The sequence below is a fragment of the Erpetoichthys calabaricus genome, chromosome 4, assembly GCF_900747795.2.
Source record: "Erpetoichthys calabaricus chromosome 4, fErpCal1.3, whole genome shotgun sequence".
NCBI lineage: Eukaryota > Metazoa > Chordata > Cladistia > Polypteriformes > Polypteridae > Erpetoichthys > Erpetoichthys calabaricus.
In genome coordinates this window covers 195034311-195049642 of record NC_041397.2, presented here as the reverse complement: position 1 = coordinate 195049642, position 15332 = coordinate 195034311, and the positions used below count along the sequence as shown (strand labels likewise).

The window sequence follows — 15332 nt, the reverse complement described above, 5'->3', positions numbered from 1 at the left end:
AATTAGAATAACTGGGTATAAGATCTTAATACACTGATGCTTATTGTCTAAATAAATATGTCAGACTTGATGGGTGACTGGACATAGAAGTGTACTTACATTAGGTTAGGTTATATAGTCTTTATTATTCTAGAGGGAAATTTGTTTGAAGCAGGCAAGTACAAAACATAAGGCATTGTTACACAGATACAACAAAATAAGCCAAGGCACAATAACTGACAATTAGTGATACCATATATATACAAACAATCAAGATTTGAACAAAGAAGAATAATTACAGTACACAATAATAAATTTCAGTATTCAGCGGTATCACTTACAAGTAACAGAATTCAAAATGGTTATAGCTCTGGGAACAAAGAGTTTTTAAATCTGTTGCTCTTTACCTTTTGAACCCAAATCTGCAGCCTTACATTAACTTAAATGTCCATATAAGTCACCTTTAAGATGGTGCGGATTTTAAAAATGAATATATGAAAGTATTGAAACAAGAGATCGGAGAACATAAACAACACCAGAGGCAGGTAGGTAAAGAAAATAAAGGTCAAACTTAGTTGCTCAAAATGTTATAGCTAATGCTCCTTATTCATCCAGTGGCTTGCCGTATTTATCACAGGATTTATTGGTTTTGACTTCTAATTCTCAGACTACCAAATGAGGTTGATCACATTCTTGATGCAGTACAGCATGCGATTAGTGATAGCCATCCTTTGAAATTGTTTACTGTGGCTGCAAAAATTATTAACCTGTATTGTATTTCTTTACATTTTATAATGTTACATTATGTGATCTTAATGTGTATAACTCAGTTCTGCACAGATGTCATACCCTACATTTGGAACACAAATAACAAAGAAATGAACCCATGTATAAGCTTCAGTGAAAAGTGAAACTGATTATGTGCACAAGGTGGAATCTCCTGACTTCCATTGAAGAGACACTGAAATAATAACTTGCGCTCATTCAACTAGAAACAGTCTATCTGGAATCAGTGCAACATTTGTACTAACATGCCAAAGGCTGTTAAATAAATAAACTACCAGTGCTAACCTTCTTATTATGGCAAATGAATTTAGCATTCTGTTAAAAATCAATTCATTTTCATACCACATGCTCCCCATTGACAGGTTCACACTATTATAGGTTTTATATTAAGCTCTGCTATTATATCATGGAGACAAAGAAAACTGCAGCTCAGAATTTTTAAATATGCATTAAATGTTTAAAGAAAAAATTGCTGTTTTATGCACAATTTTAAGGAATAAAGTAAAACTGGGCTGTGACTGTTTAATCAATTATTAACACTCTTGGTTCAAAAATAACACTTGCAGAGTGACTATTCCCCTCTGTCTTGTGGAAAATGGAGAAGGATACATTCTAATAAACTTAGTTTATATTATTGCTCTTGATAGCTAATTTTTACTTCTCTAACAGACTATTAAAACATTTCAAAATAAGCTTAGGTACTATCAAAAACAGTTCTGAGTACTGAAAATAATTAACATGGAAACAAATCATTATTTGCTCATCATCAGTTGTAAATGCTGTTACTGTACAGAAAATGGAAGCTACTTACTTATATCAATCATAAGTTGATAAAGGAGGTGGGTGAGCGAAGCGAGCAGGGGGCAAAGCCCCCTAGTTAATAAAATATTAATAGTTTTTGAATGCTTTCATACATTCATACATACAGATTATGAAGAGACAATATTATACTATCAATGATGATAAAATATAAATTATTTAAACAACACTTTTAGCAGACAAACAGCACTATTAAAAAGCCTACTGAAAGACTTTTCCTTCCTCGCCAGTTGAAAAAATGTAACATCTCCAGACCTTTGCTTGTAATGTTTGATACAGCAATAACACAGAGCACACAACATTTTTACAACCTGGTACTGCACCATCACTGAACAAAACTGGTAAAGGGTGGAGAGAGTAGTGAAAACTGTTTCAGTATCCTGCATGGCAGATGGCTTCTCAGATGAGCTAACAATATCATGTCTTTGTTCAATTCATTTCTTTCAGACAGACAGTTTAGATCTATCTCTACCAAGGCACTTTGTCATTGTAACAGTTTTTCTTCGTCCAAGGTAATCCAAGGTAATTAGGTTTTGAAACTCTGGACTTCCTGTATAATGCATCAGGTTTTGATTATGCTCATTTTTTACTATTGCTATTACTGTACTACTTTTATTAGGATATGATTATATGTAAGGAGTTGCATTGTTTAAATCTTGTGTTGTGTGATGTATTACTCTTTAGTTGTATCATGTGATTACTGTACTGTATTTGTCTAGGTCTGGGCATTAATATTTTGAATTATTTGTACTTTTGTGATGCACTCTGTACAGTTGTGTTTTTATGCTATTAAGTCTGTGTTGCTGGAATAAGGAGAATTAGACAGCAATAAACTTAAATTTTACTTCAACTTCACCTGAACCAGCAGTAACCTTTTTTTTTTTTAGCTTAATCAAGAATGATATAACCTTTAGGCATTGGCATTAATTAAGACATATATGGCAGAAGATAAACTTTTCAGTGGTTTACTAGGTATAAAAAACTTTATTCATTGTGAAATGTAAATGTTAGCTTTACTCATCGTTTAATTACCAGTAAATTAATGGGGACTTCAAACTCACAACTTTACGACTTAAACATCCTTTCATAATGATACAGATTTTGTGTCAAAAATCTACTTTGTGAAACAATTTTATTTTTTTCAAAAAAGCCACAAATCACAAGCTTTAGTATATATCACAAAATCAATTCATTCAAAAGTGATTCTATATGGAATCATAACTGTCATTGTATGACCTGCAAACATCAAAGCCTATAAATTAAAAATGATGTTAAAGTCTGGAAAAACTGCACTCAGTTTTAAAGTTATATATTGTATTTCATACATATGTCTAACACCATTCTATTACTAATAGTTAATTGATGGGTTCCTCAAGTATAAGCTAGTGGTGACAATATTACATTGTTTAAAATACAAGTCTCCTAAGTGCAGTAACTGCTCTACCTCTAGAATGACCAGGGTGGCTCTGTGATTTCTAAAATATTAGAATGTTAAAAAGTTCCTTAGCCTAGTTTCAGGAACAAAGAAACAAAAACTGACTAACTGCTGTGAATTTATCATACACCTGCAATAAAAACATAATCAATCAATCATATGAATATAAACTGCTGTTAAAGATTACATGATTTGCTTAATACCATCCTTATAAGTTCTAATTAGCTAATACCATCTTCTTAAATTGAAATTAAATGCTTCATCTCTAAGAAGTCCTATACAGTCCTATTACAGCTCCTAACAGAAAGGAGCAGAAATCCCTGATTATATAACTGAAATGTATTAAATTAGGAAATCTGCCGAGAAAATGTTCCAGTGCCTTCAAAGCTCCACAAAGTACAAAAGAGTCAACTGAAAAGCTTGAGGGAAAAAATGCACTGCTTCAAGTTTGTATACAACAGATAAATCCTCCAAAATCTAGAACCATGAAAGGAAAAGTACTATAAAAGGAGTCTATCATGAGACCTTTGGTGTCTCTAATGGAACTGCAGCATTCTATGACTGACATAGAAGGAAAACGAATACATTGGCTCATCACAAATCTGTGCTTCATAGCAGACAGGCAAATGAAAACTAGTGCTGGGATAGAAAATAATAAAGAAAATGCTTAAATGATCTATTGCATGGCAAGTAACCTGAACTGGTACTGCTGGCTGAGTACTACAGTATGTCTTATTAAATGTTTATTAATGTGACGAGGATTGCAATCAAATGGAGAAATAAAGGTTAAATTTGAACATTGCACTTTTAAAAGCTTACACAATCTCACTATTTACTAATTAGCTTCTAATCTCTTTTAGACTATTCAATGTCAATGCAAAATAGCCTTATATATGCATATGCCATATACTCCTGACTATGGTGAGGGGAGGATGTGCAAATATAGATACAAAAAGCATGTCTGTGGAGCTTATGCAAAGCCTAAAATATTAAGAAAAGCTCTTTCACATATTAGTACAATACAGAAACCCAGCTTTTACCTTATCTTGTCATTAGAAAACTAAGGTAAAAATATTGTAAAATATGGCCCTTAACAGGTATGACAAAAAAAAAAAAAAAACAAATAGTGTAGATGCGAAGCATTTCATTGTTCATTGGTATAGTTCACTACTTGCCTTCAGTTAACTTATTGCAAGTTTTGTGTTCAGATGTTGCTACAGTCTAGCCACACTACTACTGAGGCCACTACTCTGAAATACTGCATTGCTAATCCATGTGCAGGTTCTTTCATTTAAGCCACTGAAGTCTGTTGTTCTGTCAGGGTGCTCTTAACACTGTCACGAATAAAACAATGTTGTCAACAAACAGGCATCATTTCCTTGGTAGGATGAAGAGTTGAAATAACTGAACAGCCTGAAACAAGTGGAGAAGACATGATGCATTGAAGATGATTAAATCTTGGTTACATGTTTCCCAAACAATGGGAGTTCAGCTGTTTAAATATGTTCATGACACACAAATAATTTTAATTAAAAGCAAAATATCTTTCAGAAAAGCAAATGCTATGCAAACCACAGACTTAGCTCTCTTAGAACTCTTAATGAATTGCTGATGATACTGATGTCTGCTGTTGAACAAGGGACTTGTAGTGGAAACATGCATGACAAAGGGCCTACCATTTCAGAAAAGTACCAGCTATTACTATTTGCAACCATAGTTAGTTGTAAAAAAAGACAGATGTAGACACAGTCATTGGAAGATGAAACATAACACATTCTGTAGCTGCAGGATAAGAAATTATACTTCATAATGGTAGATTAATTTATTTATGGATGGCACAAAGAAGAAAGAGCGGGAAGATGAGATATTCAAGTTTCTTAGATAAGGCCAGATAGATAAACTGTCATTAGGATCAGAGAAGGGTATTTGTTTCAGTCTTTGTAAGCTTCATTATTACTGCATAAAATAACTGAAGCAAAAAAACATATTATAATCCTTTTAATTTTCCATTTCTTATGAGCATCATATACAAAAGAAGTCTGGTTTAAGGCCTAGCTATGTATCCCTAATGAGGAAACACATTATGAGTCTTGAGTTATACAAAAGGAGTTATCAAGTCAATTACTCAGGCAAGAAGTTATTAATCCAGGAAATTGTATAAGAATTAAATAAAGTTAAAAAGAAAACGCTTGTTTCACACTTTCAAGAATTCTAAGAGGAGATAAAAATAAGTTAGCTGGTGGTGTGTTCAAAGCTAATCCTTTATAACCCTTTTCTCAAGGGTGGCAGAGACTTAGAAGAATACTAGCTGGCACTTGCCAAAAAAAAGTGTCTTTATAAGATATTTCTATTTTACTTCTCTACCTTTTCCACAGGGGTCAACTTTTTCTCAATTAGCAGACTAAGAACCCAGGAACCCATAGTTTATGCCATCCTAAGCAAGGCTGAGATAAAGGAAATTAAATGACACTTACATCTTTCTTCCCTCTACAAATTAATCTTAGAGCTTCTTGTCAATTCTAGCTTACTTAAAGTTTTACCACTTTTGTTAAGAATGTTCACTGTGTTCTTGATCATGATAGCATATAAAAGAAAATTGTATGTTCTAGTTAATATAGGGAGTTCCTAACAAAAAAAGAAGGGAATAGCATAATGGTGATTTTACAATTTTTATCCATGGCTCAAAAAGTAAATTAGAGATCATATACTTTGTCTAGTTTTCTGACTTGCAAGTGATGTAACAGCCAAATAACTTATGGGATTTCCTCTAGTTCTAATGCACAGCTTTGATTGAGATTTCACTAAAGATGCATTTTGAGAGAGTGATTTTCTTAATTGCTCCTTCTGTAATCTGGATTTTAAAAAATCCAGAAATACCTTTACCAAACAGTTATGATGAATCCTTATTGGATAGTACTAATTACATATAAGTAGGCAATATGGAACAACCTTTTGGAAAACTATTTACTAATTATAAAGTGTTTAGCTTTCAGTGGACTAAAGATATCATCTAAGTTCCAGCGAAGAGTTATAAAGTGTATTGGAGTGGAAACGCATATCTGAACAAAAACAATTATTTAGACTATTGGGTTTCCTTCTTGACACACATTGATCCTACAGTATTGCTTTTGTGAAGTATTCTGTGCTTTGTAGCTTGTTTGGAAAATCACAGTTCATTCTATGGCATACAGCTATTGTGTGGTATAGACAAATTCCACATTATAGATGTAAGACATTAAGACTACTGTTTTTTGAACAAAGTTATTCTTTACCCTGCATCTGGGTTGCTTTCTTCATATTTGCCAAGAACTTGATGAACAGTAAGGTGTGATAAAAAGGTAGTTGAATGTTTCCATCAGATTTTATGACACAGCTGGTCAAAACAAACCCTTGGATCCATAGCAGTCAAACTGGTTGTTCTTCAGGGAATAACTTTGGTATGTTGAGGATTGCATCCAGATGCTGGACAATATATGGGCTGTGACAGCTACAGACTTACAGGAGTGGGACCATATTCCGGCTCAGCAAGTCAAGAATAACTTCCATGCCCTTTATCTACTCTGAAATATCATTAGAGAGGGGACGTTGGGAAGGGAAATACAGGTTGCCTTTCTGATTAAAGTGATTGTTGCATGGTTATAACATGCCTGTTGTTCCAGAGAAAGCAGATGGAAGTGTGTTTTTGTGTTAAACTGTCTGTGTTATGTGGGGGAATGATTGTTGCTGCTGTCCTTATTTTGTATGTCTGTATTATTTTTATAAGTAAAAGTTATAACAAAACAAATCCTACTAAATATACTAAATGTTACTATGACATAAACTTTTAGTTCCATGTAATGTCTTAATCTGCATAATTTATTTCAAGAGTTGTCAGCAAGAGGTTCATCCATCCATTTATTTTTCAACTGACTGATCCAATTCATGGCCGTGAGGGACCAGAGCCTACCCAGGCAACATAGTGAACAAGGCAAATCAGGTTTGAATAGAACACAAGTTCAACAAAGGACACATTCATACTCATATCCACACTATCACATCAGACCAATTTAAAGTCACCATTTAACTTAACATACATAAAATAGAGTACAAAAAGTAAGAGTATTCAACAAAAAATACAATTCCAGAGAAGTGAGGAAACAAACCCTTTATAAGAAAATAGTTTATATTAAAAAAATAAAAATATCAATCGCCCAAATGTTTACAGACTTATGGTGAATAAACTATAAAACCTAATTTATGTTCTTTGGTGAAAATGTAACTACACAATGGCATATATCCTTTAAAAAAAAATCAAGAAGTATACTTTAATTAATTGAACACGTCATCCAGATAACTCACCTTGCTCTGCTCAAGACAAATGAATCCTTTACTTTTACAACAGGTCCCAGTTCCGGACACTCCGAGTCATGGTACTGGCCACAGTCATCACACCCTGTGAAAATTGAAATTGTGTTTTTCTAAAAAGAGTACATTGACAACTGGCTAAGGTGACCATGTAGAACGATACAGCAATAAGTGTCAATTATTATTAAAACCTCTAGACTCTATATAATCAATTAATTATAATAACAACCAACTATATGATATACCTTTCCGTGTTTAAAAAAAAAAAAATCAGTGCTGTTCAATTATTTGCTCTGGAGGTATTAAAATATTAGCTGTCGCTGGTGCAATCATGTGACAGAATATAATGTTCTTCAATTTAAGTTTAAGTTAAAAAAAGCAAAGTGGTCCTAAAAGTACTAAAATTGAATATTAAAAAAATCTAAAATGCACCAATTGTGAGTGAAGATAAACAGGGGATTACATTAAAATATTTCCTCTGTTTTTATCCCTGTTCCAATAGCTTAGCAACCATAAATAAGTCTGAATAACCCTGGATGTATACTTACATACAAACAATGATTCATCCTCAACATTTTCAGTCATCTTTACCTTTCTGCAAAAAAAAAAAAAAAAAAAAAAGTCCTGTTCACAAAACAAGATCATATTTAATGTATTATTAAAATAAAGCATACAACTGTCAGTGTATCTCTCTCTTATCTACTAAGGGTCAAGTTCACACTGGATTCCAGAAGTCCAGAGAGATATAAGAATAATTTGCTGCCCTATTATGTTATCGAGGATTGTGGTTATTACTTCAGATTTACATTTAAAATTGATTTAAAGGCGTAATGTTGTCTTCCTTCATTTGACACCATTTCACTTGAGTCTTAAATATATATACTAAAAGATGAACCCACCTAGAAAAAATCTACTGTAGTAAGTGATACAAAATTTACATATTCATTTTTTAAAACTGTCTTATTAAAAGTTACAGTCGCAAGAATATGGGTCAAGTAGCAATGAACCCAATGTAGTAACTTACACTAGTACTGTAATTCAAGGTACAAAACACACCCACCTCCTCATATGCCTTAGAAAATTATCAGAACAAACCTGACAGCATGTCTGAGATATGGCAGAAAACACACGTGAAGACTGGGGCAACATACATACTCTATATAAAAGTTCTGTGGTCTCTCCAAGCCTCATCAAAATTGCAGCATCATCAATTCTCCACCTTTTTTTTTTTAAATTGAATACACAAGCACAGTATAACCAAGAAAGTGCAAAATGGAATGAAATACATCTCAAAAAGATGTAAGCAGTTCTACTTTAATTTAAGACTTAGCTTTAACAGTTTTCAGTCCTCTAAAGGCATGGGCTGCTCTACCTTCAGGGTGTTCTGGGTGCGTGCCCAGGGGCCCTGGACAGCAAGGGGCCTTTTCACAAGCCCCCAGGCACAATGAAATGATGAAGCCTCTGTGTGCTGAAATGACCAAGGGTTACAAACCCAAAACCCACAAACCTACTTGATGAAATGATCGGGAGTCTCCACGCACTGAACGCAACAGTGGAAAATACCACGCAGAACTACACTACTGGATGCCCACATGCTCCACTGTTAAAAATATGATTAATTCTCGGTTAAGGAGCTAAGTCACCCAGGGGCCTGTGATCCATTTTCCAACCCGCTGAATCCAAACACAGGGTCACGGGGGGGGGTCTGCTGGAGCCAATCCCAGCCAACACAGGGCACAAGGCAGGAATCAATCCCAGGCAGGGTGCCAACCCACCGCAGAGGCTCATCTTAAAGTAGTGAATTATGACATTTACAAAGATTGTGGTATTTATCAGTGTGAACATGCCCAGGCCTTCTAGATCCTCAGTGAAGGGCTAAAAATAAATAAACAAATACATTACAAAAAATTATTAAATTACAGCAGCATTTTAATATCTTTTTACATTTTTTATTAAATTAAGGTCGTGTGTTTTACTGTAGTTTGCTTCATGAAAGTGCAAATACACTTAATTTTAACAATAACATAATTCCTTTTAGTGAGTAGCAGGGAAGCATTAACACTCATTATTAGTTTTTTTTTTTTTTTTTTTAAGATTTAATTTTCATAAAAACATGAAGATGTTACAAGGGAGGAGAGACCATTCAGTATATTGTACCCAGTTGATTAAAATGTTGCAATTTAATAAATGCTGCCACTTGTCATGAATCTAACTCCATAGGTTATATGAAATTTGAGTACATATGGAGTGCCAGCATACGTGGACATTTTGAATAACCGCAGATGCGTACTTAAATCAGATGATTTCAGGGCACACTGACAAATCTGTCATTATATAACACACTTGCACAGTTTTGTAGTACCATTTGTTACAACCCTTGACAGAATAAAACTTAAACAAGCACAAGTGGAGATCTGGCGAGTTGTGGCTGCACCTATGGAAAATGTCAAAGCTCCACACACAACAGGCACCACAAGCAGAAAAGCAGACAGAAAACTTATCTTTTTGTCAAGAAAATCATACCATGAATATGTGATAAAATGTATTACTTCTATCTTATTTTACTTTTGTTGTCACAAGCATGCCTCATAAATTCATAAGACACATTTTCTTAAATCGAAATCTTTGCTGCTTCAAAGTAGATGTTTTACTCTTGCCCCTACACATCCATTTGAAAATGTAAGAGCAGGCTAGTTATTTTTTTAAATTTATAAACAAACACTTCACTTTAGAACAGTTTTATGTGGCAAATTAATATATACCATGATTGTGAAAAAATAACTGACTTGAAAAATACTAAAAATGATCTTTAATTGTAGAGATTCCCATGTGTGTTGTTGCTGTAGTTTCTGCACCTTCTATTTTCTTTTTCAGTGTACATTTACTGGTTCTAGTAAACTACATTGTTTACGATTGTTATCTGGTGTCTGGTTTGATCCATAAGAGTCTGAAAAGGTCTGTGTGTATGTTTAATGTCTGTAGGTAATTGTTCCTTTTGTCCATCTCTTTTAATTAGGATAAACAAAGTACATAAAATGGTATACAGTATTATTCTGACCATTAGAACACATATCCCGCAGCAAAGTTTTTAGTTTTTCATGTTATGTGTTCACTATGTACTAGTAATTACACTTTCACTTATCAGTTTTTCTTTAAATAATAACCAAATAGCTAGCTGGCACCTTGGCAAATGGACATTTTCTATATGCAAGCTGTTAGTTCCAACTCACAACTGAATCATCAATACCAAGAAGATTAAGTAATTTTTAGAAATATGAAAGCAAAATACGAGAAATGTAATCAAATTCTAAAACCAAAAAAAGAAAAATAGCTAAAAAACAGGTGTGTCTGGTTTTAAACAATAAATGCAGAATCAAGAACATAACATGTTCAAATAAAATTCTGAGTTCAGTTTAGTATAACATTTGCCCATTCAGCTAATGTGTGTGGGAAAACACTTTAGGATGGAGTTTTTTTTAGGAGTTTAATTATTTTCAAGACAATACTGAGACAACAATAGAAGGTCCCCAAAGTTCTACTTTTATTAGTTTTGCTGCACTGTACATGTGTTCAGAATAATTAGAATTTATCAAAATTCCCCTCTTTGAAGGGGAAGGAGCCTGAGCTAGTGTGTGAGGTCAAGAGGTTCCGGCTAGATATAGTCGGACTCATCTCGACGCACAGCTTGGACTCTGGAACCAATCTCCTTGAGAGGGGCTGAACTCTCTACCACTCTGGAGTTGCCCCCAGTGACAGGCACCGAGCGGATGTGGGCATACTTATTGCCCCCCAACTTGGAGCCTGTTCATTGGGGTTTACCCCAGTGGACGAGAGGGTAGCCTCCCTCCGCCTTCAGGTGGGGGGACGGGTCCTAACTGTTGTTTGCGCGTATGCGCCAAACAGCAGTTTGGAGTACCCACCCTTTTTGGAGTCCCTGGAGGGGGTGCTAGAGGGCATACCTTCTGGGGACTCCTTCGTTCTGCTGGGAGACTTCAATGCTCACGTGGGTTATGATAGTGAGGCCTGGAAGGGCATGATTGGGAGGAATGGCCCCCCCGATCTGAACCTGAGCGGTGTTTTGTTATTGGACTTCTGTGCTCGTCACGGATTGTCCATAACGAACACCATGTTCAAGCATAGGGGTGTTCATATGTGCACTTGGCACCAGGACACTCTACGCCTCAGTTCGATGATCGACTTTGTGGTCGTGTCGTCAGACCTGCGGCCACATGTCTTGGACACTCAGTTGAAGAGAGGGGCGGAGCTGTCAACTGATCACCACCTAGTGGTGAGTAGGCTTCGATGGTGGGGGAGGATGCCGGTCAGGCCTGGTAGGCCCAAACGTGTTGTGAGGTTCTGCTGGGAATGTCTGGAAGAGTCCCCTGTCAGAAGTAGCTTCAACTCCCACCTCCGGCAGAACTTCGACCACATCCCGGTCGGTGCCTGTTGTGGCGGCAATCCCCGAACCCATTGGTGGACACCGGCGGTGAGGGATGCCGTCAAGCTAAAGGAGGAGTCCTACAGTACCTTTTTGTCCTATGGGACTCTGGAGGCAACTGATAGGTACCGGCAGGCCAAGCGGAATGCAGCTTTGTTGGTTGCGGAGGCAAAAACTCGGGCGTGGGAGGAGTTTGGGGAGGCCATGGGGAACAACTTTCGGACGGCTTCGAGGAGATTCTGGTCCACCATGCGGTGTCTCAGGATGGGGATGCAGTGCAGTGTCAACACTGCATATGGTGGGGATGGTGCGCTGCTGACCTTGACTCGGGATGTTGTGGGTCGGTGGGGGGAGTATTTCGAAGACCTCCTCAATCCCACTAACATGCCTTTCAATGAGGAAGCAGAGCCTGGGGACTCGGAGGTGGGCTCCCACATCTCTGGGACTGAGGTCACCGAGGTGGTCAAAAAACTCCTTGGTGGCAGGGCCCTGGGGGGTGGATGAGATACACTCGGAGTTCCTCAAGGCTCTGGATGTTGTAGGACTGTCTTGATTGACACGCCTCTGCAACATCGCATGGACATCAGGGACAGTGCCTCTGGATTGGCAGACCGGGGTGATGGTCCCCCTCTTTAAGAAGGGGGACGGAGGGTGTGTTCCAACTACAGAGGGATCACATTCCTCAGCCTCCCTGGAAAAGTCTATTCGGGGGTCCTGGAGAGGAGGGTCTGTCTGATAGTGGAACCTCGGGTTCAGGAGGAACAGGGTGGTTTTCGTTCTGGTTGCGGAACAGTGGACCAGCTCTACACCCTTAGCAGGGTCCTGGAAGGTGCATGGGAGTTTGCCCAACCAGTCTACATGTGTTTTGAGGACTTGGAAAAGGCGTTCAACCGTGTCCCTCGGGGAATCCTGTGGGGGGTACTCCGAGAGTGTGGGGTACCGGACCCCCTGATAATGGCTGTTTGATCCCTGTACGATCGGTGTCAGAGCTTGGTCCGCATTGCCGGCAGTAAGTCAAATCCATTTCCAGTGAGAGTTGGACTCCGCCAGGGCTACCCTTTGTCATTGATTCTGTTCATAACTTTTATGGACAGAATTTCTAGGCGCAGCCAGGGCGTTGAGGGGGTCCGGTTTGGTAGGCTCAGGATTGGGTCACTGCTTTTTGCAGATGATGTTGTCCGGTTTGCTTCATCAGGCCGCGATCTTCAGCTCTCTCTGGATCAGTTCGCAGCTCAGTGTGAAGCGGCTGGGATGGGAATCAGCACCTCCAAATCAGAGACCATAGTCCTCAGCCAGAAAAGGGTGGAGTGCCCTCTCAGGGTTGGGAGCGAGATCCTGCCCCAAGTGGAGGAGTTCAAGTATCTCAGGATCCTGTTCATGAGTGAGGGAAGAATGGAGCGTGAGATCGACAGGCGGATCAGTGCAGCATCCGCAGTGATGCGGGCTCTGCATCGGTCTGTCGTGGTGAAAAAGGAGCTGAGCCGCAAGGCAAAGCTCTCAATTTACCAGTCGATCTATGTTCCTACCCTCACCTATGGTCATGAGCTATGGGTAGTGACCGAAAGAACGAGATTGCGAATACAAGCGGCTGAAATGAGTTTCCTCCGCAGGGTGTCTGGGCTTTCCCTTAAAGATAGGGTGAGAAGCTCAGTCATCCAGGATAGGCTTAGAGTAGAGCTGCTGCTCCTCCGCATCGAAAGGAGTCAGATGAGGTGGCTCAGGCATCTGATCAGGATGCCTCCTGGATGCTTCCCTGATGAGGTGTTCCGGGCACGTATAACTGGGAGTAGGCCCCGGGGAAGACCCAGGACACGCTGGAGGGACTATGTCTCTTGGCTGGCCTGGGAATGCCTTGGGATTCCCCCGGAAGAGCTAGAAGAAGTGGCCAGGGAGAGGGAAGCCTGGGTATCTGTGCTCAAGCTGCTGCCCCTGCGACCCGACCTCGGATAAGCGGAAGAGGATGGATGGATATTTTATTAAAGTGTATATTTTTAGGAAATTGTATTCATTTTGGTATTTTATGGTCACTGAACAATAAGCCTACAGAATTTAATTTTTGCAATAAAAAATGAACAGTTAACACATGGGGCCTATAGTTTAATTATAAAAATACACTTAAATAGAAGTCTTATGTCCTATATTAGTCTGGTTATTTGGGAGATTTGTGTAAAAAGTGTTTTAAAGGGATAAAAGGAAAAAAAATTCAGAAACTGTATCAGAATCGGCTGATCAAGTAACATGAAATCGGTAATCAGTATCAGCCTTAAAAAAACCTGATCGGAGTATCCCTAACTACTTTGACAGCCAACTACATCCTTGAGTATGTGTGCACAGGTCTCTATAAGAAAATTATCCCCATTCTTCTATCACTCATGTGGGCATCACTAGTGGACAGTCTTTTTCCAAGTCCAGCCATAATTTCTCAATTGGACTGAGATCTGGCTTCTGGCTCAGCCACTCCAGGACATTAACTATGCTAACAAGCCATTCATTTGTAGTTCTGAATTTATGCTTGAGATCAGTACCTTGCTGGAAGTCAAATCTTCCTAAGTGCAAGTTTCTTGCAGACAACATCAGTTTTTTTCCAGGATTTTCCTTTATGTTGCTGCATTCATTTAATACTCTACTTTCACAAGGCTTCCAGGGTCTGCTATGGAGAAACATTCCCACATCATGATACTGTCACCACCATGCTTCATGGTAGGGATTATGTGCTTTGATAATGTGAAGCGTTTGGAAACATAGCATTTAGTCTGATGGCTGAAGAGTTACATTTTAGTCTTGGGGGAAACACAGAACCTTCCAGCAGCTGAATTCAGAGTCTCCCATATGCCTACTGGCAAACTCTAGAAAAGAGGTCATGTACGTTTTTTGTCTTTGCCACTAAAGCAGCAATTGGTCAAGTAGTGGGTCAATTTCAGCGACTGTAGATTGTAATTTGATTAAAGTTTTCATGGGTTTCTTAGTGACCTTCGTCACTAGTCGTTGTGTTCTTCTGAGTTTATGTGGACAACTTGCTCTAGACAGATTTATAGCTGTGCCACTCTTTCCAAAATGTTTTATGACTAGTTTAACTGTACTCAAGTATTTTCAGTGACTTGAAAATTTTCTTATATCCATTCTGTGACTGAGTTGCACTTTTCAATCATCTTTTCACAGAGTTGTATGAAGTGTTCTTTTGTTTTTATTGTGCAGATTAAGCCACAGTACTGGATACAGGTGCACTTATACTACAATCAACTGAAACCCCTTCACTACAGACTGGTGATTTTCCTTAAACTAGTTTTATGACTTCTAAAACCAGCTGGCTGCACCAGTCAGGATTTAGGTGTGTCAAATTAATTATGAAATAATTTATTTCGTGTTTCACATTTATTTTAGATCACTCTGCTGAGGTATGTCTTCACTGACATTCAAAAAGCTTTTTCTGTTGACCAGTGTAAAAAAAAAAAAAAAAAAAAAAATTAAATTCAATGTAATTCAATGCTGTATAACAATAAAATGAGAAAACTTCCGAGGGTAAATACTTTT

General features: G+C 37.8%; 1 protein-coding gene across 2 annotated transcripts in view; it reads right to left on the bottom strand.

Moving 5' to 3' along the window:
• The window catches only part of prdm15 (PR domain containing 15), a 109322-nt gene that overhangs the window by 90375 nt on the left and 3615 nt on the right, over window positions 1-15332 (bottom strand). For both annotated transcript variants that reach the window (XM_051927068.1, XM_051927069.1), the window contains exons 2-3: window positions 7912-7958; window positions 7358-7451 (exon numbers count right to left, since the gene is read on the bottom strand). In XM_051927068.1, coding sequence (XP_051783028.1) covers window positions 7358-7451; window positions 7912-7948 — 131 coding nt within the window. In that variant the 5' untranslated portion in view covers window positions 7949-7958. The remainder of the gene's footprint in view (window positions 1-7357; window positions 7452-7911; window positions 7959-15332) is intronic.